The sequence below is a fragment of the Hemitrygon akajei genome, chromosome 12, assembly GCF_048418815.1.
Source record: "Hemitrygon akajei chromosome 12, sHemAka1.3, whole genome shotgun sequence".
Classification (NCBI taxonomy): Eukaryota; Metazoa; Chordata; class Chondrichthyes; order Myliobatiformes; family Dasyatidae; genus Hemitrygon; species Hemitrygon akajei.
The window spans coordinates 57,802,191-57,830,002 of NC_133135.1; the positions used below are offsets into that span (position 1 = coordinate 57,802,191).

Consider the following 27,812-nt stretch of genomic DNA (forward strand, 5'->3'; position numbering starts at 1 on the left):
CACAGGTGCCGGAGGTGGTGATGGCACAGGTGCCGGTGGTGGTGATTGCACAGGTGCCGGTGGTGATTGCACAGGTGCCGGAGGTGGTGATGGCACAGGTGCCGGTGGTGGTGATGGCACAGGTGCCGGTGGTGGTGATTGCACAGGTGCCGGAGGTGGTGATGGCACAGGTGCCGGTGGTGGTGATTGCACAGGTGCCGGAGGTTGTGCTGGTTCTGGCCTGACTGGAGGTGTCAGGGATCCCTCACGTGTGTGCAAGGCCCCCGGAATAGACGCGTACAAGATGCCCGGTACATGAGCGTCATGAGGAGTCTGTGTGGGGCACGGTGTGCGCGGAGTCACCTCGGGTACAGGGTTCATAGTTACCGTGGAGTGTACGGGGTAGTGGTCTGCTGCTCCTGCGGGCGCCAGGTCGCGCATAGAGACCGTGTCCTCCCGCCCATCAGGCAAGACCACGTAGGCATACTAGGGGTTAGCATGCAAAAGGTGAACCCTCTCGACCAGCGGGGAGTATTTATTACTCCTCACATGTTTTCGTAGCAACACTGGCCCCGGGGACGTCAGCCAAACTGGTAGGGTGGTCCCAGTGACAGACTTCCTGGGAAAAGAGAATAGGCGCTCGTGAGGGGTGGCATTGGTGGACGTACATAACAGGGAGTGGATAGAGTGGAGTGCCTCGGGGAGAACCTCCTGCCATCGAGAGACCGGCAACCCTTTTGACTTAAGGGCTAAAAGTGTGGCCTTCCACACTGTGGCATTCTCCCTCTCCACCTGTCCATTCCCCCGGGGATTGTAACTCGTGGTTCGACTAGTAGCAATGCCCCTAGCCAGCAGGTATTGGCGCAGCTCGTCACTCATAAACGAGGACCCTCTATCACTGTGGATATAGCAGGGATATCCGAACAGAGTGAAGAGCTGGCGCAGGGCTTTTATGACGGACGTGGTAGTGGTGTCGGGGCAGGGAATGGCAAAGGGGAATCGCGAGTACTCGTCAATAATATTGAGAAAATAGACATTGCGGTCGGTGGAGGGAAGGGGGCCCTTAAAGTCAACACTCAGTCACTCAAAAGGGCGGGTGGCCTTGACAAGTTGCGCCATGTCAGGACGGTAGAAGTGCGGTTTGCACTCAGCACAGATTTGGCAGTCCCTGGTCATCGTCCTGATGTCCTCCAGGGAGTACGGCAGGTTCCGGGCTTTCACGAAATGGTAAAATTGGGTGATCCCCGGATGGCAAAGATGTGCATGGAGGGCTGTGCGCTGGCACACGTTCCCCGGATAGGGCATCAGGGGGCTCATTGAGCCTTCCAGGCCGGTACAGGATATCATAGTTGTAGGTGCAGAGTTCTATTCTCCACCGCAAAATTTTATCATTTTTGATTTTGCCCCGCTGTTGGTTGCTGAACATGAACGCAACCGAGCGCTGGTTGGTCAGCAAGGTGAACCTTTTGCTGGCGAGATAGTGCCTCCAGTGCCTAATAGCTTCCACTATGGCCTGGGCTTCTTTCTCCACCGCGGAGTGCCAAAGTTCAGAGCCTTGAAGGGTACGAGAAAAGAATGCTACTGGTCTGCCTTCCTGATTGAGGGTAGCGGCAAGCGCGAAATCGGAGGTGTCACTCTCTACTTGGAAGGGAATGGTCTCGTCCACCGCATGCATCGTTGCTTTGATAATGTCCCCTTTAATGCAGCTGAAGGCCGCGCAGGCCTCAGCAGAGAGGGGAAAAGTGGTAGACTTGACCAGGGGGCGGGCCTTATCTGCGTAATGGGGGACCCATTGGGTGTAATAGGAAAAAAAACCCAGGCACCGTCTGAGGGCTTTGAGAGTGGTAGGAAGAGGGAGTTCTAACAGGGGGCGCATACGGTTGGGGTCAGGGCCAATGACCCCGTTTTCCACGAGATACCCAAGGATAGCAAGTCGGGTGGTTCTGAACACACACTTGTCCCTGTTATAAGTAAGGTTCAAAGCTTCGGCCACTTGGAAAAATCGTTGGAGGTTGGCGTCGTGATCCGACCAGTCGCGACCACAGACGGTGATGTTATCTAGATAGGGAAATGTGGCGTTCAGGTTGTACTGGTCCACCATCCGGTCCATTTCCCTCTGGAAGACTGAGACACCATTGGTGACACCAAATGGGACGCGCAGGAAGTGATAGAGCCTGCCGCCCGCCTTGAAGGCGGTGTAGGGGCGGTCCTCTGGGCGGATTGGGAGCTGGTGATAAGTGGATTTCAGATCTATTGTCGAGTACACCTTGTACTGAGCTATCTGGTTGACCATATCCGCGATGCGGGGTAGGGGGTATGCGTCAAGCTGCGTGAACCTATTGATGGTCTAACTATAGTCCACGACCATCCTATTTTTCTGCCCGGTCCGAACAACAACCACCTGGGCCCTCCAAGGACTTGTGCTTGGCTCAATGATCCCCTCCCCGAGCAGCCGCTGCACCTCTGACTGAATGAAGACCCTGTCCCCTGCGCTGTACCTCCTGCTTTTAGTTGTCACAGGTTTACAGTCGGGGGTCAGGTTGGTGAACAGTGATGGGGGAGGGATCTTGAGGGTGGAGAGGCTGCAAGTAGTGTCAGCAGCACAGCTGTCGGCATGGTGCTGGGTGGGACGTGTAGTTCGGTGTGTATGTGTGTGCGGTAATGGGGTATATGGCGAAGTCCCACCAAACTGAGGATTCCTGACAGTGAGCGGTGGGAGGGGCCCGTCATATGCCATAGTCACACTTTCGAGATGGCTCTGGAAGTCCAGCCCCAATAGCACAGGTGCGCACAGTTGAGGCATGACCAGTAGCGCAAAGTTCCGATATTCTATGCCCTGCACCATCAATGTCGCTACACAACCCACCCGGATGTCTGTGGAATGCGACCCAGAAGCCAAGGTGATCCTGTGACTTACCGGCCGTGTCACGAGTCCACAGCGTTGCACTGTGTCCGGGTCAATAAAACTCTCAGTGCTGCCCGTGTCAAACAGGCAGCTAGTCCTGTGTCCCTCCACCAGGATGTCCATCATTGACCTTGCGAGCAGGTGCAGAGTGCTTTGGTAGAGGGTTACGGTGGCCAGAGTTGAAATGCCGTCTTGGTGCCCGGTAAACACCGGCGAGTCGGGGGCGGGGCATGGAGATGCCGGCAAAGATGGCCGCCCACATCCGGGCATGCAAGATGGCGGCCCCCATGCCTCGTACGGGTAGGTAGGGGCGGGGCATGGTGATGCCGGCAAAGATGGCCGCCCACATCCGGGCATGCAAGATGGCGGCCCCCACGTCTCACACGGGTAGGTAGGGGCGGGGCATGGTGACGCCGGCAAAGATGGCCGCCCACATCCGGGCATGGAAGATGGCGGCCCCCACATCTCAAACGCAGTGCTGCTCGACCCCGCATGCGGTTTAGACTTACAAGCTCTGGCGAAATGGCCCGGTTTTCCGCAGCTGGAGCAGGTCGCTTCTCGAGCTGGGCAATGGTTTCGAGGATGTTTCTCAAGCCCACAGAAATAACACAGCTTTCGCTTGGTCGAGTTTGGGGAGTGCGTGGAACCGCGACTGGCAGCGGCGTTGGCAAATTCGCTCGCAGGAACCGGTGGCGGCGGAGTCGGAGGTGTCCACAGAACCGGCGGGGAATCGCACAGCTGGACAGCATCAGCGTTGTGCAGAGCAGCCTCCAGCGTGTCGGCCGTCTCGATCACCGAGCGTAAGGTAAGATCAGCATTTTCCAGCAGCCGCTGGCGCACATACACTGACCTAATTCCGGTCACAAAGGCATCTCGTACCAAGAGTTCTGCATGCTGTTCTGCCGTAAGCGTTTTGCAGTCACGTCCACACGAGTGTCTGTAGAGCTCGGAGAAATTCGGCGGACGACTCCGCAGGGCGCTGTCTGCGCATGGCCAAGCGATGTCTGGTGTAGACGGCGTTCACCGGCCGCAGGTACTGTCTTTTGAGGGCGTCAGCGCCCCTTTGTAGGTCGAGAGGTCCCTGATGAATGAATAAACTTTTGGGGCAACTCTCGAGAGGAGAACTCTGTGCCTAACAGCGGGGTCAGTTGCACGAACCTCCTCCAAGTATGATTGGAAGCATGCAAGCCAGAGTTCAAAGGCAAGAGCTGCTTCAGGGTCTTGGGGGTCCAAATCCAATTTTTCCGGACGTAAAACGGTTTCCATGTTTTAACTTCCAGTCAATAAAATTGATGCACCATCAATAACTCACTCTGAGACGTAAGAAACCAGATATCGGCTTTTATTGACTGGAAGAATGAACAACACTACATCCTGGAGAATGAGGCCGGACTCGGGCCTCAATTGCCTTTATATAGGGGTCTGTGGGAGGAGCCACAGGAGCAGTCCAGACAGGTATATGTAGTTCACCACACCAACAATCTCTCAAGTTCAAGTGCAACTCATTCATTTTGTCCAGGTCATATATTCCCCAGCAGTGGTCCCAATGATCTACCAATCTCAAACCCTGCCCCATGCACCAAATCATACATTTATCCACCATATCATCTTATTCTTGCCCTCACTGGTATGTGGCACAGGCAGCAATCCAGAGATCCCAACCCTTCAGGCCTGCTGTTTAGCTTTCTTCCTAGCTACCCATTTTCTCTTCAGGACCTCAGATCTTTTCATACCTACACCGTTATCACCAATACATACCACAACTTTGGGCTGCCAACTGCTCACTGTCGTTCCCCCCCCCCCCCCCCACTTAAGAATGCTGTGGGCCCAATCTGAGACATCCCTGACTCTGGCACCTGGGAAGCAACATACCATCTGGGTGCATCTTCCACATGCACAAAATCTCATGCCTTCTACCCCAATTTCTCTATTCCCTATCACCACCACCCTTCTTCGTCCACCCCTCCACCACCTTCCCTTCTGAGCCTCAGAGTTGGACTCTGTGCCAGAGACTGGTCACTGCATCTTTCCCTGGAAGGTGACCCCTCCAGCTATATCCAAAGTGGTGTACTTGTTATTGAGGAGAACAGCCCCAAGGATATTTTATACTGTCTGCCTAATCCATTTCCCTCTCCCAACAGTCAGCCAGCTCCTTGCCTCCTGGAAGTTCAGTGTGACTGCCCCCCTGTAGCTACTGTCTATCAACCACTTACTCTCTCAAATGATCTACAGGGCATCCAGCTCCAGCTCACTAACAGTCTAGAAGGAGCTGCACCCTGGTGCACTGCTCACAGGTGTGGGAAGTCAGGGAGACTGGAGGTCTCCCAATGACTACACCAGTCATGATGAGCTCAGCATTTCCCGGGGATCCATTCTTGCTGCTCTACCTGTGCAATAATAAAGAAAGACAGAAACTTCAACCTCTGGCACTCTTGCCAAAGCCTCATTTCCCTGCTGTTGACTGCTCAGTTTAAACCTACCGGGTAATTAGTTTTAAATGGCCCTTGTCATTTGCCTAATTATCCATTACCAACTGATGAAAATGGGGCACAGCTTCTTATACTGGATTTTTCACCCCAACAGAAAATAAGAAATGACCAGAATGATAAACACATGAAATGAGCACGCAAATTGTTTCGCACATCTTTGGAAAAGAGTACACAGTCGATATTTTGGGCCGGATGTCTGAAAGGATCCCTTCTGCCAACCTCAATACCATCAGATGCCCCCAGATTATAAATGTCACCAAATGAATCCCCGGCCCCAGTGGCTCTGGACACCTCTAAAACCAGTGACACTAACATCACCAATGCCGGTTCCAGCAATCTCAAACAGACTGACAACCCGAATTCCACCGGAATCAGTGCCGGCTCCAAGGACCCCAGACACCTTCAAATGGGTAATTGCTCAGCATCTACCTCTGCCTCATCTGGACATTGACCAACAGCATGTCCAGGCTGAGAACTTACGCGGGACTACTGGAACCCCAGTCTCTCCTTCCCCCACCACCACTCTGCAATCCCATGACTCTCAGGCCGCACCATCAACTCTCGAGTCAACAGAGCCTCCATCTTCCTCCAACTGCACCTTTCCTAAACACTCCAACTCTCCTCCCTCCTTAGTTACTACCAACCCTTCGCCCCCTCTGATCACAGATCTCATCCACAGGTCCTTCCAACCTTTCCCTCTCTGACGCAGAACATTCTGTCCTCAGTGAGCACCCCCTGTGCCTGCAACTCAGTGACATTGACACCATGTCATTGAGCTCTTCTTCCATCGCCTCCATCTCCGTGCCAAGTCTCCCGCAACATCACCAACTTCATTAACTCTGGGGATCTCCCATTCGCTGCCAACAACCTTGTCATTCCCTTACCCCACACCTCCCATTTCTACCTCCTACCCAAGATCTATAAACCTGACTATCCAGGTAGAGCCACTGTTTCTACCTGCTCCTGCCCCACTGAAATTGCGCTGCATTCTTCAACTAATTTATCCCTGCTGGTTCAGTGTGTTCCTACGTACATCCGTGACACTTCATAAGTCTTGATCTTTTCACTGATTAAGTTCCCTGGCCCCAATCATCTCTTTTTCACTATGGACAGCCAGGCTCTGTACACCTCCATTCCCCCATCAGGAAGGCCTTAAACCTCTCCACTTTTTGGACAACAGACCCAGTAAGTTTCTGTCCACCATCATTCTCCTCCTTCTGATGGAACTGATCTTCACCCTCAATAATTTCTATTTCAGCTCCTCTCACTTCCTTCAAACCAAAGGTGTAGACCTGGGAACTTCCAGGGGCCCCAGCTATGGCTGCCTTTTTGTCGGCTACGTGGAGCAGTCCATGATCCAAGCCCTCACCAGCATCTCTCCCCAACTCTTCCTATGCTGCATCGATGACTGCATTGGTGCTACTTCATGCACCCATGCTGAGCTCATCGATTTCATCAACTTTGCCTTCAGCTTCCACCCTGCCCTCAAATTTCTTGATCCATTTCCAACAACTGTATCCCTTTTCTCAAACTCTCCATATACACCTCTGGAGTCAGACTATCTATTAACATCTTATATAAATCCACTGACTCTCACAACTGTCTGGACTATATTGCTTCCCACCCCGTCACTTGTAAAATGCCATTCGCTTCTCTCAGTTCCTCCCTCTCTACCACATCTGCTCTCAGGATGAGGCTTTTCATTCCAGAACAACTGAGATATTCTCCTTCTTCAAAGTAAGTAGATTCCCATCCTCCATCATCAGGTGAGATGACACTTCACCTGGGAGTCTGTTGGGGTCATCTACTGTATCCAGAGCTCCCAATGTGGCCTCCTGTATACCTGACGTAGACTGGGACACTCTGCCAAGCACCTTCACTCAGTGGCCACCAATTTCAATTCAATTCCCATTCGCATTCCAACATATCCTACTTCAAGGATGAGGCCACACTCAGGTTGGAGGCACAACACCTTGTACTCTGTCTGGGTAGTCTCCAACCTGAAGGCATGAATACTGATTTCTCAAATTTCTGGTAGTGCTCCCCCTTGACCTTCACCATTCCTGTTTCTCTCTCTCACCTCATCTCCTTACCTGCCTATCACCTCCCTCTGGTGCTTCTCCCCCTTCCCTTTCTTCCACGGTCTCTGTTCTCTGCTCTCAGATTTCCCCTGCCCCAGGCCTTTATCTCCTTCACCAATCAACTACCCAGCTCTTTACTTCACCCCCTTCCCCTCTCCAGGTCTCACCCATCACCAGCCACCTTGTACTTCTTTCTCCCCTCCCCCACCTTCTTACTGATTTTTCCCCTTCCTTTCCAACCCTGAAGTAGGGTCTCGGCCCAAAATATTGACTGTTTACTCTTTTCCATAGATTCTGCATGACCTGCTGAGTTTCTCCAGCATTTAGTGTGTGTTGATTTGGATTTCCAGCATATGCAGATTTTCTTGTTTATAGAACTTGTTTCACCAGGTAATTGGGAAAAAAAAAACTGATCATAGCACTCAAGACTATGTGCTGAGTACAGGTCAAATGCCATCTATAAATTCACAGGTGACACCACATGTTGTCAGTAAAAGCTCAGATGCCATCAAGGAAGCATACAAGAATGAGATGGATTAACTGGTTGAGTGGTGCCTCAACAGACACCTCACACTTGACAATAACAAGACCAGGGATGACCCCTCAATGAGAACTGATGATTCCTTCTAAGTTTCAAGTCCCTGGCAGTCAACATCTCTGAAGGTCTATCCTGGGTCAACATATTGATGCAATCATGAAGGAATGACACTAGCTCTACTTCGTTGGGTGTTTGAGGAGATTTGGTACGTCATCAAAGACACTTGCAAATTTCTATAGATGTATGGTAGAAAGTATTCTGACAGGCTGCATTACAGCCTGGTGGGGAGACTCTAATGCAGAGAGTTGTAGACACAGCCAGTTTAAATAGCGACATTACTCTCACTACCATTGAAGACTGCTTCAAGAAGAGTTGTCTCAGAAACATAGCATCCACTATTAAGGTTTCTCACCATCAGGACATGCTCGCGTCTTGTTACTATCATCAGGGAGGGGATACAGAAGCCTCAGGACACATATTCAACAATTTAGGAACAGTTTCTTCATTTCCATCCTCAGATTTCAGAATGGTCCATAAAAACAATCTCATTTCTGATTTTTTATACTACTCATTTATTTTGTAATTTATATAGAAAGCTTAGTAGTACTGCCACAACACACCAAAGTTCACATCATATAAGACAGTGATAATAAACCTGATTAAGACTTTATCATGAGAAACTGGTTTGGAGCTAATAACATGTACTTCATTTAACTGTTCTAATGTACAGAGCACATATAATAGGTACACAGAAATATATGAATAAATTATGTGACAAATAACCCATAATTTGCATCATACAGAATGTCTGAACATCTCACTTTTCAATGAGTGGCAAAAGAAGTTGAATGTTAAATCTCCCAAATGAAAGTAAATTAAAATCTCCTCAACTTTGTAATTTCAAGAAAATAACTACATTAAAAACAATTCACTCCTCGTTTGACTGTTGCATTGCAGGAAGCTTTGACTGTTTGGAGAACTTCAAAAGTATTTCTTCATCAACAAGCGCAAAATGCTGACAGAATTCAGCATTTATGAAAATGAATAAACAGTCAACCCTTCATCAGGACAACAAAGGATGGGGAAAGCAGCTAGAATAAGGTGGCCGGGGGAGGGGAAGTAGGACAAACTAGAAAGTGACAAGTGAAGCCAGGTGGATGGGGGATTAAATAAGAAGCTGGTAGGTGATAAGTGCAAAAGCTCAAGGGCTGGAAAAGAAGGAATCAGGAGAAGAGAGTGGATCTTGACAGAAAAAGGAGGAGAGACACCAGAAAGAGTTTATGGACACTTGAGGAGAAGAGGTGAGAGGCCAGAGCAGAGAACAAAAGAACTGCAAGGGTGGGGGGAATTACTGGAAGGAGAAATCAATGTTTATGCCATCAGGTTGAATGCTACCTAGACAAAATATGAGGTGTTCCTCCTCCAACCCATGATGGCCTCATCATGGCAGAAGAGGAGGACATGGACCAACATGTCAGAAAGGGAATGGAGATAGGATCTGAAATGATTGGACACCAGGAGATTTCACTTTTTGCAGATGGAGCAAAGGTGCTCAACAAAACGTCCCCCAATCTACACTGGAGCAATGAAAAAGCAGGCATAGTGGGGTGTCAAGTGAGTGTCCATTGCTAGACCTTAAGTTTGGAGAAAGTGGAGGAGCCAAAGGAGAAATTGTTGAGGGTGCAGAACAGTTCCACCAGCTGGAGGGTGGTGGTGGTAGAAGGGAATTGGTCGGGTCTGTTGTCAAGAAAGAAGCAGGGAGCTTTAAGGCTTTCTTGATGGGGAGAAAGAAGAGTATTGGAGCTGGACATCCATGGTGACAATGAGCCAATTAGGGCCAAGGAATTCAAAGATTTTGAGGAAATGAGAGCATGTGTCACGCATATCGATGGGAGGGGACTGAACTAAGGGAGATAAAATGGAATCAAAGTACATGAATAGAAGTTCAATGGGACAGGAGCAGGTAGAAACAACTGCCCTACCCAGACAGTCTGATTTGTGGATCTTGGGTAGGAGTAGGAATGAGCAGCATGGGGTAAGGGAGCTATGAGCTGGGTGGACACGGATGGGCAGTCTCCAGAGTTGATGGACTTGGTAATGCAGTTGGAGACAATTTTCTGATGGTCTTGAGTGGGGTCTGGGGTCCTCTTCAAGGGGCAAGAGGAGCTGTCTGAGAGTTGCCGCCTGCACTTAGCAAGATAGAAGTCAGTCTATCACACTACAACAACACACCCTTTGTCTGTGAGTTTGATAGTGATGTTAGGGTTGGTATGAAGAGAGTGGAGGGAAGTGTTCAGAGAGAGTAATTTTTGAAAAGAGAGGAGTGCTAAAGTCAAGCCAGTTGATGTCTCATCAACAATAGAGATTAAAAAAGTCCAGAGTAGACAGAGAAACAGAACATGTTGTCCAAGAAGAGGAGGAGGCTTTGAGATGGGTTATCATGCAGGATGGGGAATTCTTATCAAAGAGGTGAGCTAGGGCAACAGACAAGGAGCACAGTATCATGGTGGATGAGGAACTCACTGAGGTGCAGGCAAAGGAATGAAAGGCAAGACCCTTGCTGAGGACAGAACATTCTATCTCAGAGAAGGGAAAGTCAGAGGGAATGGAGAAGCCAGCAGGGATTAGAGCAGGAAGCAGGGATAGGGAAGGGGTGGGGAAAGAGAGTTGGTGGCATTAGAGGAAAGGGTATACTTTCATCAATACCACTCCTAACCAAATTTCCCTAGCGAAGAATCTAAATTACAATTAAGTGCCTGGTGCTGGAAATCCGTTTAAGTGTACATTCTTATTGCAGGTGAACACTTCACTCCACTCCAAACCATGTGTGAAAGCATAAGAATCTACTTGATATACTAACATTTCATGTACTCAATTTGTTGAATAATGACCGCAAAAAAATAGGAGATTCTAAGTCATTTTCAGTAAGCGAGGATTAGAATACAGTAAAGAGAGAAGGAAATTTTCCAGAACTAGGGATCACATCCAAATCTATGGGATGTCCAATAATCCTAAAGTAGTATGAGCATTAAGTTTAGCACTAATAACTAAGAATTATTTTTTTTAAAGTTAAAACAGTACATCTAGAAAAAGCACAAAATAAAACTTGAACTTGTACTGTTAAATTGAGTACACAGCCCGTATTATTGACTTACATCTTCCGCACTTACTGCCAAGACACTTCTACTTTTTTTCATCATGAAAATATTTGGGATTCTACAGTTCCAGCACTTCTATTTCAGAGAAGCAGATTGCCAACTCCTTACAAGTTCATGTATTCCCTGTAACAAAGCAACAATAAACACATCAGAATAAAATTACTATCATCAATCATATTAAGGCTTAATATTTCCGAGTTAAATTTGAAACATTAGGAAAGATAAAACTACCGGAAAATATTTGAAGGAGCAAAAAAATATTAGATACATTCTATGATTTGTGATTTCTGTGAAGGAATTAATTGAAAAACATCAAGTACATATGCTTAAAAATTTACAGTTTTTAATACTCATGTTTATTTCTACTTCAATATAAAATAAATATAATACAATTTTCTTTAAAGCTGTGTTCATAACAATGCACATACTGTCCTCTTTGGTCATATTCTTTGTAACCTTTAGTAAATACTAGAGTTCGGACCTTCAGCTGTTTCAGTTTGTGCCTTGGAAAATAAATACAAAAGCTTCAATCTTCAATTTTATTCATGGCATCTTTCACTATGACCCTGCTTACATCAGGGGTCAGTGCAATAAGTTGAAACCAACAACCCATGGTCAAAAATTCCAATTAAAAAGCTTTTATCTAAATACACACAGCAGTCTGATTGATTCAGAAGAGCAAACTCAATACTTGTTCTATCCAACACTCTCCAGAGACCCTCCATTCACTGTGACCATCCTACCCCGCTTCAGCTTCTTGAAATGCAAAAACCTCACGCTCATCTAAATTGAATGCCATCTGTCTTCCTCAGCCTGCTTAGAGAGTTGATTGAGATCCCCAATAAGCCTAAGGAACTAGAGCAAAAGAGGATGATAAAGTTGGTAAGCGCTCTGACATAGAATAAGAAAGCAAAGAAATATAAAAAGTATGAAAAAGGATACCGAGAGCTTCTGAGAGCAAGAGAGAATGACAGAACTATAGAGTACATAGACCCCCCCCCCCCCAAAGAGATACAGGTAAGAACAGTAACTGGATCAAGAAAATAGCTCATTCCTTAAACCAACATCTTTAACAATCCTCCTGGAAGTTATATAAACACATCAGAAATTGTGGAGAACTAAAGGTATAAAGAGAATGAAGAAAAAAAAGAGGAAGTATGTTACGTAAAGAAAGCGAAAGCCCAAAATATTGGTGATGTTAATGGTATTCATCCTGGTATTTTAGAGATGATTATCACATTCCCTTCATCTTCAGCCCGTTACCTTTTCCACCCGTCTCCTCACAGCTTCTTACTCCACCCTCCCTCCCCCACCCACTTTCCCCCCTAACTTATCACCTTCCAGCGTGTACTTATTCTCTCTCCTCACCACTTCATTCTGACTTCTACCTCCTTCCATTCCAGTGCTGGCCAAAACAGCAACTGTGGTCCAACACATAATTCTCCAAAATTTCGGCCATCTCCAGCAGGATACCACCACCAACCAGATCTTTCCCTCCCCGCCATTTTCTGCTTTCTGCCCGATCACTCCCTACACTGCTCCCTTGTCCATTCATCCCCTCCACTGATCTCCCTCCTGGTACTTACCCTTGCAAGCGGAACAAGTGCCACACCTGCCCCTACACCTCCTCCCTCACTACCATTCAGGGACCCAGACAGTCCTTCCAGCTGAGGCGACACTTCACCTGTGAGTCCTGCTGGAGTCATCTATTGTATCTAGTGCTGTCTTCTGTGTATTGGTGAGACCCAACGTAGATTGCGAAACTGCTTCATCGATTACCTACGCACCATCCACCAGAGAAAGCGGGATCTCCCAGTGGCCACCTATTTTAATTGCACTTCCCATTCCAACACGTCAAGTTAAGGCCTCCTCTACTATCATAATGAGGCCTCACTCAGATTGGAGGAGCAACACCTTGTATTCTGTCTGGGTAACCTCCAACCTGATGGCATGAACATTGATTTCTCAAACCCCCCCCCCCACCATCATTCCCCATCCCCTTTCCCCCCCTTACCTTATCTCCTTGTCTGCCCATCGTATCTCTTTTCTTTCTCCCGTGGCCTTCTGTCATCTATTAGATTGCCCCCTCTCCAGCCCTGTATCTCTTTCACCAATCAACTTCCCAGCTCTTTACTTCCTCCCTCCCAATTTCACCTACTACTTTGTAGTTATCACTTCCCTCCCCCCCATCGTCCAACTCTGACTCTTCATCATATTTTCTCCCGTCCTGCTGAAGGATCTCGGCCCGAAACATCGACTGTACTCTTTTCAATAGGTGCTGCCTGTCCTGCTGGGTTCCTCCAGCATTGTGTGTGTTAACTGTTTATTCCACTCCATAGATGTTGCCTGCCTTACTGATTTCCTCCAGCATTTTGTTTGCACTGCTCAAGATTTCCATATCTGGAAAACCTTTTATGCTGATCATAGAGTTGGGGTTGGTTGTGGTAGGTAACATATTCTAATGGATGAAGTTCAATTAAAAAGACACCAGGAATAACATGAGCTATTTTCAGAATGCGAGATGTTTATATGTGCTGTCACTGGAATGTGAAAAGCAAAGATAAAACTGCCAACAACTTAGAAAGAATAAACACAAGAAAGTCTGCAGATGCTGGAAATACAAAGCAACACACGTACACACAAAATGCTGGAGGAACTCAGAAGGTCAGGCAATGAATAAACAGTCGATGTTTCAGGCAGAGACCCTTCATCAGGATTGGAAAGGAACCAGGATTCTGGACTCTGACTGATTCATCATTATTTGAGATATGGCCCACTATGGTGGTGTCATCCGCAAACTTGGCATGGGGTTATAGCACAATCTGGCATGAATATACAGGGAGTAGAGGGCCGAGGAAGCAAATACGTGTAGCACGAACATTTAAAGTAATCTTGCCAGAAGTGTTGCTCCCTATTCTTACTGACTGGTCTGGTGGTTCCGAAGTCAAGGATCTAATTGTAGGGCGGTATTGCTTTGACACCCAGTGTCCAGAGCTTGTAGTCAATGGATAACAATCTGACAGAGGCATTTTAATTGAGAATAACTTTCGTCCTCATCACTCCAGAGTGTTACAACTTTCCTAGCAATGCAAAGTCCAGAAACTATTCCAGCTGCGGTACCACAGCAGAAATTCAGTACGTTTACCTTTTTGGTACCATCACTCTATAAAAGAGAAAGATGGATCTCATGTGCCGCTGCACCTTTTCAATTTCTTGCATCATTTTTGGACAATTACTGACCTATAACTCCCAATTTAGTCCTTTAATTCTAGACTTTTAGACCAAAATTAATCACTTTGCACTTCACATGAAACTGAAAATTAAGTCAGAAATGTTATACATAGATTGTGGATGTCATTCAGGGCTGGGGCTGGGGGGGGGGCAACATTTATTGCCCCATCCTAACTGACCCCAAATGAATTGCATGACTATTTCAAACAGCAGTATAGAGTGGATCATATTGCTGAGGAAACACCAGGCAAGAATGTTAGTTTTTTCCCCCTGAGAAGTTGCAATGAATGGGATGGATACTTAAGTGATAGTCAAGAGGCTTAGTGCTCACTATTACTGACAATAACTTTTCATCCCATGTGTATTTGGTTACTTGAATACAAATTTCTCAGCTGTCTTGGTGACATACAAATACATGTCAAATGAGCAGTAATCTAGGATTTCAAAGACAAGCCTGGCTACCCAAGAAGACCTGATTAAGAATCAGTTTCACATCTGGCACAAAAAGATTCACAAACTTCTTGGTCCATTTCAAGTGTGGTCAATTCAAGTTAGTTCAAGTGCATAGATGTTAAAAAATGTTTTTGTCTTCTGCAGTGATAGATAGAATGGGTATAGAAACATAGAAAATAGGTGCAGGAGTAGGCCATTTGGCCCTGCACCGCCATTCAGTATGATCATGGCTGATCATCCGACTCAGAACCCTGTACCTGCTTTTTCTCCATACCCCCTGATCCCTTTAGCCACAAGGGCCACATCTAACTTCCTCTTAAATATATCCAATGAACTGGCCTCAACTGTTTCCTGTGGCAGAGAATTCCACAGATTCACCACTCTCTGTGTGAAGAAGATTTTCCTCATCTCAGTCCTAAAAGGCTTCCCCTTTATCCTTAAACTGACCCCTCATTCTGGACTTCGCCAACATCGGAAACAATCTTCCTGCATCTAACCTGTCCAATCCCTTTATGCTTTTACGTTTTTGGCCCTCTTGATTTCTCTCTTAAGCTGGGTCTTAAACCTTTATATTTGACAAAGGATTCATTTGTACACAGCTGCTGAAATGCCATTTGACTCCAACTACACTGATTTGGCTAACAACAGTGGTGTCATCAGCAAACTTAAATATGGCATTGGAACTGTGATTAGCCTCACAGGCATAAGTATACAGTGATTAGAGTGGGGGCTAGGCACACAGCCTTGTGGTGCACCTGTGCTGATGGAGATCATGGAGGAGTTGTTGCTGCCAATCCAAACTGACTAGGGCCAGCAAGTGAGAAAGTCAAGGATCCAGTTGTATAAGGAGGTATTGAGGCCTAGGTTTTCAGAATCAGAATCAGGTTTATTATCGCCGACGTGACGTGAAATTTGTTAACTTAGCAGCAACAGTTCAATGCAAAACATAATCTAGCAGAGAGAGAAATAATAATAATATTTAAAATAAAACATAATAAAAAATTATGTACATTGAATAGATTTTAAATATTGTATATTAAAAAAGTGAGGCAGGGTCCAAAGCTTCAATGTCCATTTTGGAGTTTTGAGGTGATAATAGTATTGAATACCGAGCTATAGTCAATGAAGAGCATCCTCATGTATGCACCTTCCCTGTTCAGGGTTCCAGGGTTGAGTGAAGAGCCGATGAAATGGCATCTGATGTTGACCTGTTGTGATGGTAGGCAAATAGGAGTAGATCCAACTTGATTCTGATGCAGGAGTTTATTAGTTTCATCACCAACCTCTAAAAGCACTTCATCACAGTGGATCCACGGCAAGTGCTTCTGGATAACTGTCATTGAGCCAGATTATCAAGTTCTTAAGATTGGTAAAAATGAAGCCCGCAGTTACCTCAGACTGCTGAAACAAGAGGTTAAAGATATCAATGATCACCTCAACCACTTGATCATCACAGGTCTATAATACTCATCCACATAGCCTGCCTGGGCTGGAAGCTTTTCTTGGGTGTACCCTCCTGAAGGATGCTCTCACATAGTCTTCATAGAATGAAATCACATGGTCAAAGTACAAAGTAAATTTATTGTCAAAGGACATGTGCGTCACCATTACTACAGATTAATGTTCTTACAGGCTTACTCAATAAATACATGATAGCATAATAGAATTAATGAAAGATCGTACCCACTTATGGCTCAACCAATGTGCAGTTGACAAAAACAACTGTGCGAATACAAAAAGGAAATAATAAAAGCATGGAGAACGTGAGGTGAAGAGCCTTGAAAGTGAGTACATTGGTTTTGGGAACATTTCAATGATGGAGCAAGTGAAGTTATAGCCTTTGGCTCAACAGACTGATGGTTGAGAGGTAATAACTGTTCCTGAACCTAGTGGTGTGAGCCCTTCTGATGGCAGCACCGAGAAGAAAGCAAGTCCTGAGTGGTGGGGGTCCCCGACAATGAATGCTATTTTTCTGCAACAATGCTTTGTATAGATGTGCTTAATGGTGGGGAGGCCTTTACTCACAAGCCACTGGGTCGTATCCACTAATTTTTGTGAGGTTTTCCATTCAAGGGCATTGATAGATCCACACCAGGCTATGATAGAATATACTCTTCAGTACACATCCATAGAAGCTTGTCAATGTTTTAGATGCCATGCTGAATCTTCACAAACTTCTAAGAAAGTTGAGGCGCTGCTGTGCTTTCTTCATAATTTCACTTAGAGCCCGAGAGACGTCCTCTGAAATAATAACACCAAGGAACTTAAGGTTGTTGACTTCTCCACCTCTGATCCTCCAATGACTGGCTCATGGACCGTTGGTTTCCTCCTACTGAAGTCAAAAATCATCTCCTTTGTCATGCTGTCATTGAGTGAGAGGTTGTGGATACAGCACCACTCAGCCAGGTTTTCAAACTTCTTCCTATATGTTGACTCATCACCACCGCTGATTCAGACTATAACAGTAGTGTTGTCACTAAATCTGAATATGGCATTGCAGTTGTGCGTAGCCACACAGTCATAAGTGTAAGACGAGTAGCGCAGGGGGCTAAGTAAAGAGCATTGTGGTGTACCTGTGCTGATTAAGATTGTGGAGATGTTGCCAGTCCAAACTGAATGGAGTCTACAAGTGAGGAAATAGAGGATCCAATTGCACAAGGATGTATTGAATCCAAGGCCTTGAACCTTATTGATTAGTTTTGAGCAGTGTCATTGGGAGCTGTGGCAGTTTGTGACAGTGCCTCCATGTTTTGACAGTCAAACTGAGTATAAAAGGCATTGAGTTCATCTGGGAGTGACCCAACTTATTTCTACTTTAGAAAGTTAACTCAAAATCTAAACTCATACTAGTTTCAATGTTATCAAACTACTGGTATTTGTAAAACACTTGAGAACACTGACAATTAAAATTTACTTGGATCTTCACTAGACTATTCTAATAGCTGAAAACATCAACTTGAAATTATTGCCATAGAACCCTAAAACACAAATTTTCCCACAAAGAGATACAACACTTCACATTAATGAGGCATCAATCAGGTATTTCAAACTAGTATCAATTATCACAACTAAAATTACAGATGTTATATTTGTTCTACAATCACCATTGTCTATCAAGTTCATCAGGGTTCTGGCCTTTGTCTCCTTGCGCTTCACCTAAAGAAAATCATCCAAAGACACAAGAGGAGTTCTCATGTACACACAGGAAGTCCATCTTTAAACCACCTGACAACCATCAGCTAATACCTTTTCATCCTCAGAGTCCATTATATCCTGAACATACCTCAGATAAATTGCTAGAAACAAAAACAAGTGCCTGTTGTAAATAGTTAATGGATTACTCAGTTAAAGTTTGAGGATACCTATTTACATGGAAATCATTTACTAAACCAGCTTCTTTATGAAATATAATATCAATTACATTTCCTCTTCAGTAATTTATTTAATAAAACATCATTAATATACAAGGTGTCAGAGCTTAATTTTAAGAAGGGATTGGATCAACTAAACAAGGAGTCAAAAGTGAGAGAGAACAGGAATACAATGTAAGGGATCAGCCTTGATTGAGCTGAAGGGCAAAATACTCAAATGCACTGCACACTCCACTCCTCATCTTGTTTTCCAAATCTCCTTTTAGAAATTAGACATTTCCTCTAGCTCAACACAAGGTCATCTACTAGAGACCTCAGCCTTGGAATCACACGTTCATCGCCATTTTTGTTATTATTTGCGTTTCTTGGTTCTTATTTGTTCAGGGAGTAGATCGATTAAGTTTTATTCTAATTTCAGTGATACACTGACAGATAAATACAGATGGCTAAGGACAAGGTAAAATTCATTTCTTTTAATGTCAATGGGCTATTAAATCCAATCAAACGTAACAGAATTTTATCCAATTTGGAACAATTTGATTCATACTGGGGAAAATGGTTTAACTACATAATGCCTCATAGGCCTAATTTTATTCTCACAAATCAATGAATCTGTTGTAAAAAAAAAGATCACTCCCTATTTGTACATAGTCCTTTCCTTTTGCTTGTTTTTTCTTTCCACTCTTTTCTATAAGTGTGTACCTCAGATAAATACTTTGTGGAGATTTGTGACATGTATGATTATGTGATATATAGGTACAATGTCTGAATTACATCTTATGGAAATGTTTGATGATGAACTTCAATAAAAAAAATCACAGAAAAAAGAAATTACTATACTCTATTTTAGAAACATTTACAAATTTTGAACAAAGGTTTGCAAGGATTAATATTTAGCATGGTTTTATTACTGGGCATTTTCTAATCAGATAATAAAAACTACTAATATTTAATTTCTAGAATATTTACAAGTTGAAACTTAAATGTTAATGAAGACACTGACATAAAAGATTCCATGGCCACAAAAGAAGAAAATTAAATCATCCATGCAATGGTAGCCACCCACACAATAACTGATCTGCATTATACAGTCAAACTCAGAGACCACTACTTCACAGAAAAACACCCTTTGCCCCATTAGCCCATGCCAAACCATTAATCTGCTTGGTCCCATTGACCTGCACCAGTACATAGTCCTACCATCCATGTACTTACTCAAATTTCTCTTAAATGTTGAAATTAAACCTGCATCTACCACTTCACTGTCAGCTCATTCCACACTCTCATCACCCTGAATGAAGTTGTTCCCTCTTACATTCCCTTTTCACCCTTAACCCATGATGTCTAGTCTCATCCAACCTCAGTGGAAAAAGCTTGCTTGCTTTTGATCTATACCGATCATAATTTTACATACCTTTATCAAAACTCCCATTATCCTAGGCTTTAGGAAATAAAATCCTAACCCATTCAATCTTTTCCTATAACTCAGATCCTCAAGTCCTGGCAACATCCTTGTAAATTTTCTCTGCACTCTTTCAAACTTATTGATGTCTTTCATGGGGGTAGGTGACCAGAACTGTATAAAATACTCCAAATTAAGACTTACCAGTATCTTATAAAACTTCAAAATTACACCCCAAATAAGCTTTCTTTACAACCTTATCTACCTGTGACGACACTTCCAAGGAATTATTGATCCTTCTGTTCTACCACATTCTTCGGTGCCCTGCCACTTACCATGCAAGTCCTACCCTGGTTTGTCCTTCCAAAATGCAAAACCCCATACTCGTCTGTATTAAATTCTATCTCCCATTCAGCCCATTTTTCCAGCTGGTCCAGATCCCACTGCAAGCTTTGATAGACTTCCTTGCTGTCCAATACACCCCAAGCTTGTTGTCATCTGCAAATTTGATGATTTGATTATCATCCAGATCACTGATATAGATTACAACAGCACCCAGCCCTGCAGCATTCCGCTAGTCACAGACCTCCAGTCCGAGAGGCAACCATCTACTACCACCCTGTGGTTTCCCTTATGAAGCCAATATCTCATCCAATTTATTACCTCATATTGAATGTTAAGCAACTGAATCTTCTTGACCAACTTCCCATGTGGCATCTTGTCAAAGGCCTTTCTAAAGTGCATGTAGACAACATCCACTACTTTGCCTTCAACAACATTCCTGGTAACATACACTAAAAGCTCTCCAAGATTGCTTAGATATGACCTACCATGCACAGAACAATATTGACTATCCAATATTATATATCAAGTCCCTGAGAATACCTTCCAATAATTTACCCACTACTGATGTCAGGTTTACCGGCCCAGAATTTCCTGACTTATTCTTAGAGCCCTTCTTAAACAATGAAGCATCAGGATCTAGTGCTTTCACAGCATATACTTTTCTTGGGCTTCCAGCTGGGTACAGGTATCAATTTCAACTGACATTACGATGACAAACTGCCATCTTCATCAGGGATGATGCTTGGACACATCTAGTCTGGTGGTATTTATACCCCATCGTTCATTGCTCCTGAATGTTTAGTGTTTGTCCAATCAGAATGACAACAAGGTGAAGGCAATCAAACGGGTCCTTGAAAGGGCTGACGGAAAAACCAGGATACCTAATAATGAAGAAGAACCTGTTGCTATCGCCTGCCTTCCCCTACATTTCCATGATTTCTGGAAGGATTGACAAGATTCTGAAGAAATACTGGATTAATACCATCCACAAACCCTTAAAGAAACTCAAATCACAGCTTATGTAGGTCAAAGCTGACCTGGGAAACAGGATGGTTGCCATTTACAGGATTCCCTGTAAATGTGGAGCAGTGTATAATCAGACAGATAAAACAGATAGTGGAAACCTACATCAAGGATCACAGGAAGTGTATCCGTTTGGGTTACCGGGAGAAACTGGAGGTAGCAAAACATTGCATTCGCAATGGTCATAGGATTGACCTTGACAGCAAAAAAAAACTAATGTACCACACCAATGGTTTTTGGGACAACTTGATGAAGGAAGCCATTGAAATAAAACTAGAGGAAAAGAACTTTTACAAAGACGAAGGTCTCTCTCCAAGCAAGAACTAGAATTCGATTGTAAACAAGGTGGGACAGCAGAAACCTGATTGGAAACCAAGTGAGGGGATGGACTACAGGGGTATAAATACCACCGGACTAGACATACCCAGGCATCATCCCTGATGAAGATGGCACAGGTTGTCATCGAAACTTCGTTTAAACTTGATACCCTTACCCAGCTGGAAGCCCGAGAATTTATTCTGAACAACATTAGCTGTTCTCCAATCCTCTGTCAATTCACCAGTGATTAAGGATGTTTTAAATATCTCTGCAGGGTTCCTGCAATTTCTGAACTTGCCTCCCACAAGGTCCAAGTAACAGCTACAGGAGATCTAGTATCATACTAGTTGAGACCTTTATGTACTGATGAAAGAAACTTTCCTGAACACATTTAATGAACTCTATCCCATCCCATCCTTTCACAGTGTGGGAGTCCCAGTCAATAGGTGGAAAGTTAAAAATCACCTACTATCACAACCTTATGTTTCCTGAAACAGTCTGAAATCTCACTACAAAATTGCTCCTCTAAATCCCATGGACTGTTGGGTGGTCTATAATAGAATTCCTTTGACATGGTCATCCTTTCCTTATTCCTCAGTTCCCCCCATACAGCCTCAGCACATGAACTCTCCAATCTGTCCTGTCCGACTAGTGCCATGATATTTTCCCTGTCACCCTTTCCCCTTTAATCCCTCCTGCTCTATCATGTCTAAAACAACAGAACGCTGGAACGCTGAGCTGTCAGTTCTGTCCCTTCTGCAGCCAACTCTCACTCATGTCTACAATGTCATAAGTCCATGTGCTGATCCATGTCCTAAGATCATCTGCATTTCCTACAATACTCCTAGCATTGAAATATACACAACTGTGAAATTCAGTCCTACCATGCTCAACTTTTCAATTCCTGAGTTCATATGTAGGCTTAGCAACATGTTTTCCATCCACTTCACTATCTGCTCTGGCACTTTGACTCCCTTCCCTCTGCAACTCCAGTTTAAAGCCCACATGCAGCTCCAGCAAACCTTCCCACATGGAGACAGGCCCCAACTCCTCCAGTTCTGGTGCAGATACAGATGTATTAAAACAGTGAAAGTTAATGCAACAGCAAAGAACTCATTTACATGCGATGAGCAAACACATTACCAGTCTACATTTCAAAACAAAGGCAGTGCATCAGAAAATTATTTTGATGAAGTCATTGGTTATTTAAAGAATGAATAGTGATAAGTATTGGTCTTCACTTCACTGGTGGGAATTGAAGTGTAGATTATTATACTGATGTGGAATAATTTTCATAGACGCTCAAAAATCCTAAAAATAAAATAGCACAGCTGGTATAAATTTGCACTGTCAATCACTGAAGCATTAACATCTCTCTATAACACGAGGTAGCAAAGATCTGAATTTACTCAAAACCACAAGAGATAGGAAAATTAAGCCATTCAGTCCAGTGAGTCTGCTCTGCCATTTCATCTTGGCTGACCCATCTTCCCTCTCAAACACATTCTCCTGCCTTCTCCCCATAACCTTTCACACCATGATTGATCAAGAACCTATCAACCTCTGCCTTAAATACAACCAATGACATGGTCTCCACATCAGCCTGTGGCAACAAATTCTATAGTGAATCCTCTTCACCATCACCATCCTCTGGCAAAAGAAATTCTGTTCTAAATGGACATCCCTGTACACCGAGGCTCTGCCCCTTTGGTACTCCACCTCCCCATTATCGGGAACACTATACTTCTACCCTAATCAGGTATTATAAAAAAAACAAGAAAGGAAGATCCACCAGTGCTCAGTGGAGAAAATGCTTCAGAATTAATCTGCAACAAGTAGTTATACTCAAAACCCATTGGTTTAGAACAGAGCCAACAGTAACAATCCTTATACTCTGACTTCTACTAGCTTCAGAGTTCCCCACCGAACAAGCAGAAGGACTGAATTCACTTGATTCCTATAAGGTTTCGTAACAAAACATTTAATGGAAAGCAATACAAGCTGGTAAAACATAGAACAATTGATATTGAAACAGTCAAAGTAAATTACATGGCAGTGCCGGTTTTAAAGGAATTACTTATAAATTTGACACATTGGATAAAATATTAATCTAAGTTCAAAATCCAAATTTAAATCCAGGGCCCTTCTTCACATGCTAAGCCACATTTGGCAATCTTTCAAGTATGTCATCTTTTTACTTTGAAAAACATGAATATCTTTCAACATGAAAATGAACATTTTAGCTTTGGAATTTATTACATTAGTGGCACCAGTGGGCATGTTGTTTTGCTAACATAATCCCAGCTTTGTAATAACACAACTAAATAGACATTTTTAAAGTTTGTGTTAAAAGGCCCACTTTAGTAAATAACTTGAAAATTTTACACCAAAGGGAAACTACAATTTCTGTACTTCCCTTCAACTAATTTACAACCAGTAACAACCCAGCTCCAGTGCTCTTCCATAACATGCAAGTTAAAAATTTTCTTCCATTGACAGGGAATTGACAATTATAGTATCATCTCTGCAATTTCTTTAATAAAAATCTTAGAAACACCAACACAACTAATGCTATTTATTTCTGCATACAGTGTCATTTTAGCCAGATTTTCCCCATTTACACCCAAAGAAATTTTATCATCCATAATTGAAAATATCAGCTCAGTTTTCACTTGACTTCATCAAGTCAAAACTGCAGCTTCAACATTCAAGGAGCTGTATATACAGAACATTTATCACTCAGTCATACAGAGCACAGCAGCATCCCATCCACAACCACTCACTCACTACACCACTGATGTACAGTATACAGCATTGGCAGGATACATTTCAGCAATTCCCCCAAACTCTTTAGATAGCATCTTCCAACCACAACCTCTATCAGCTCGTGGGATCAGTGCATGTGAATACCACCAACCTTACTCTAAGCCACACACCATATTAAATTCTAAATATTTCACCATTCTTTCACCACTGCTAGGTCAAAATCCTGTAACTCTCTCCAACAGCACTGTAGGCATACCCACACTCAAGTACTGCTGTGATTCAAGGCAGTAGCTCATTACCACCCTCTAAATGGTCAATCTGCTAAGCCCATATTCACACATTTATATATAAATTATGCAACTATATTCATTGGGAGTGGTATGTGTCTAACATCCTTCAAATTCCAGTACAGTGGGTAAAATTTCCTCCAACCAAAGATAAATACAAAGATGTCACAGTAGTGGAGTGTCAGACTATGGCTACATCATGCTCTCCCAGCACTGCAATCTCCCACCACCAGGAGGCTGGTCTACATGAAATGTGCTAATCGCACCAGTTCAAAGTATCCTGGGCCTTCAGCAACACACATTCAGCATCAGCTGTGGAGCAGTGAGGGGACATAGTTCTCACACTACTGCTGAGAAACTTGACAGGTACAAAGCTTCACTCACAGCTTTACCAGCAATAAAAGATACCAAGGGATTTTAAATGTATTCAAGTCCCTGACATCGAGATGTTATAGCCTATACGGAATATAAACTTAAGAATCTTTATAAACAAAATAAGAACTCAAATAATTAGAAATATTAATCTAGCACTGAAAGCAAAAATAACTGTCTCTTTTGGCCTCCTAATCCCAGGCCCAACAATTCCCATCAGAATTAACAAATTCCTGAAACCAGGACCCCAGGTTGGGCCACCAGCCTAACACCAAGCTAATTCAGAAAGACTGGGCTCAGCCATTAGCATGTACAATCCAACAACAGAGCAAAATGATAAAATTGGTTCTCTGGACCAGTCAGTAACTTCAGGAATTATCACATTTTGCAATGTATGTACAAAAATCTAGGTTTTATTGCATTTAAATAGATAACAAGCCCCAACCTATAAACCCAGACTTCCTCACACTTGCTATTTACTGCCACAACTCAATTTCTGCATAGCACAAATCACATCTGCTCCATCTGACCTGGGTTTGAGAAAATATTAAAAATATACTATGATTAGTTCAAAAGTCTCTGGAAAAGCCATCCCTAGACCTTAAGACATGACCCAGTAAACTGTCACAGATAAAAAAAACTGAGAGAAATTCATAACTTGCATTGAAGGTTAATTCCAAACCTTCAATAGGACTCAGAAATATTCAGCTCCCTTGGGCATAAATAGGGTGGATACTAAAAACCTTTCCTATAGCAGATGTCTAAAACCAAGGGCAGAGATTTACGATGAGGAGTGGGGGAGGGTGTTGGGAGTAAGTTTGTGGGGGAGGGTGGAGGGCAGTGGGGAAATCTAAGGGGGAAAAAGTCATTTAGGTGATTGCAATTTGTAATGTATTGCCTGAGCAGGCGGCATGGAATTGCCAAGACATATAAAGGCTACGGAACAAATGCTGATAAATGCAATGGGTGGCTGGCATGGAGAAGATGGTTAAAAGGTACATCTAAATGGTTCAATTATCCATTTATCAGTGGGCATCTTCCGTCAGGAGATGAAGATCAAATTGTACATAGTGTATATACCTTGATAATAAATTTGCTTTGAACTTTGTTCCATTACTATGCTGTGTGAATTTATATAAGGAATTTCACATTTGACTAATTACTGGAATACTTTGAGGATGCAACAATACGGAAATGCAGATATAATTAGATGCACAGGTCCGAGAACACAGAATTAGGGGTAATATATTGGCACAGGCTAAGAATTATTATCAGATGCAAATAGAGTGAATAAATGAATATCCTCATGTTTGCAGGCTGTGACTGGTTGATTACCACAAAGGTTGCTGCTTGTACCACAACTTCATGAACTACAATCATTAATTTGGCCAAGGACATCAAATGTCATATTTCTAACTTTGCTGATAATGCAAAGCTAGGTGGTTTTGCAAGTATGGGGGAGGTTGCAATGAGGCTTCAAGAAGATGTACATAAACTAACTGAGTGGGAAGGAACATGACTAAAGCAATGTAGTGTCAAAAATATTAAGTTGTCCATTGTGAGGCAAAACAATAGGAAAGCAGAATTTTCTGCAGAATGGGGAAAGATTAGGTATGATTGATTCAAAGTAACCCAGGTGTCCAAGAGACAAATTGCTGAAAATCAACACACAGGTCAGAATCATATTTGTACAGCATGGAAGCAGGATCTTTGGCCAGTCTGTGCCAACCATCAAATGCCCATTTACAATATCCCATTGTTTCTGTTTAATTCACCCACATCCCCATCATGTCTCCCCAGGTTCCACTGCATATCTACACAAAATAGATCAGTTAACATACCAATGGACCATGCAGTCACAGGGAAAAACATGCAAACTCCACACAGACAGGGCAGCAGTGAAGTTTGATTAAGCTGTGAAGCACCAATTTTACTGGCTACACTACTGCAGAGCAATCAATTATCAAGGCAAATGGTATGTTGACTTCTGTTACACGAGACTAAAAAACAGGAGTAAACATGTCCTACTGCAGTCTATACAGGCTTGCCGACGTCACATCCTCAGTATGTAATTTTGGACTCTTTACTAAAGATTATATACGTGAATGGCACATTCATGGGACATGGGATGCCAGGTATGCTCTTTGAGAAAGGGTTGAGTAGATGAGACCTATATTCTCTTGTGCTTAAAAGAATGATTGGTACAGATCACTGAAACATGCCCAATTCTTACAAGGACCGACAAGATAGATATAGGAAAACTCACGGATCCCATTCCTGGGCTCAACCTCAGAAGGATTGGGATAAGGAGACATTTCTTCTTTTCAAGCAAGGGTTCCCAACTTTTTTTATGCCATGGACCCCTACCATTAACCAAGGGGTCTACTGACCCCAGTTGGGAACTCCTGACTTAGAGGGTGTCAATCACTGGAGTTTCATACCCTGGTATGCAGAGGAGGCTCAACCACTAAAACATAAATCAATAGATTTCCAGATATTAAAGGAATTGATGAATATGGCAATGATGCTGTAGAATGGCACTGAGGTTTAAAAACTCAGGCATGATTTTGAAAAGAAGCTGAGCAGACTTGATCAATCATTCGGCTTACTCCTGCTCCTATGTTCTCATGTTCCAAACTCTTTGCATTATCCACATCCAGGGCCAGAGCCCTCAACTCCACACCGATTCCGTGTTCCACTCTCAGTGCACCACTTCATATCATTCTTATCCATAAATCAATCTTCTAGAACTGGCCAATTATTGCAACTCATACAGAACCACTACTTATTGTCCTTATCACAGGTCTTAAACATGCAATCAATTTGTGTCAACCACAAGCCTGCAAATGGTACATCCAAAACTGCACTTGTAAAGTATCATAGTACAATAAATGAGACACAAGGCAATTGTCAAAGAGTATAATGAATTTTCAACCCCATGATTACAATTTTATTGCTTTTGTCTGTGCATTAATAAATAACTACTGTAGGAGATTAAACACATCAAAGTTGCTTCACTCAGCCTACACTGTTTTTACCTGAATATTTGCTTCCTTTATTATACTAAACCTCTTTGTTTAGCTTAAGCTGAAGG

The 27,812-nt window shown here is 43.6% G+C and overlaps 1 protein-coding gene across 2 annotated transcripts in view; it reads right to left on the reverse strand.

The window, feature by feature from the left end:
• The window catches only part of pde4ba (phosphodiesterase 4B, cAMP-specific a), a 579,805-nt gene that overhangs the window by 454,154 nt on the left and 97,839 nt on the right, over positions 1 to 27,812 (reverse strand). For both annotated transcript variants that reach the window (XM_073063172.1, XM_073063171.1), the window contains one exon: positions 11,148 to 11,273. In XM_073063172.1, the coding sequence (XP_072919273.1) occupies positions 11,148 to 11,192 (45 nt within the window). In that variant the 5' untranslated portion in view covers positions 11,193 to 11,273. The remainder of the gene's footprint in view (positions 1 to 11,147; positions 11,274 to 27,812) is intronic.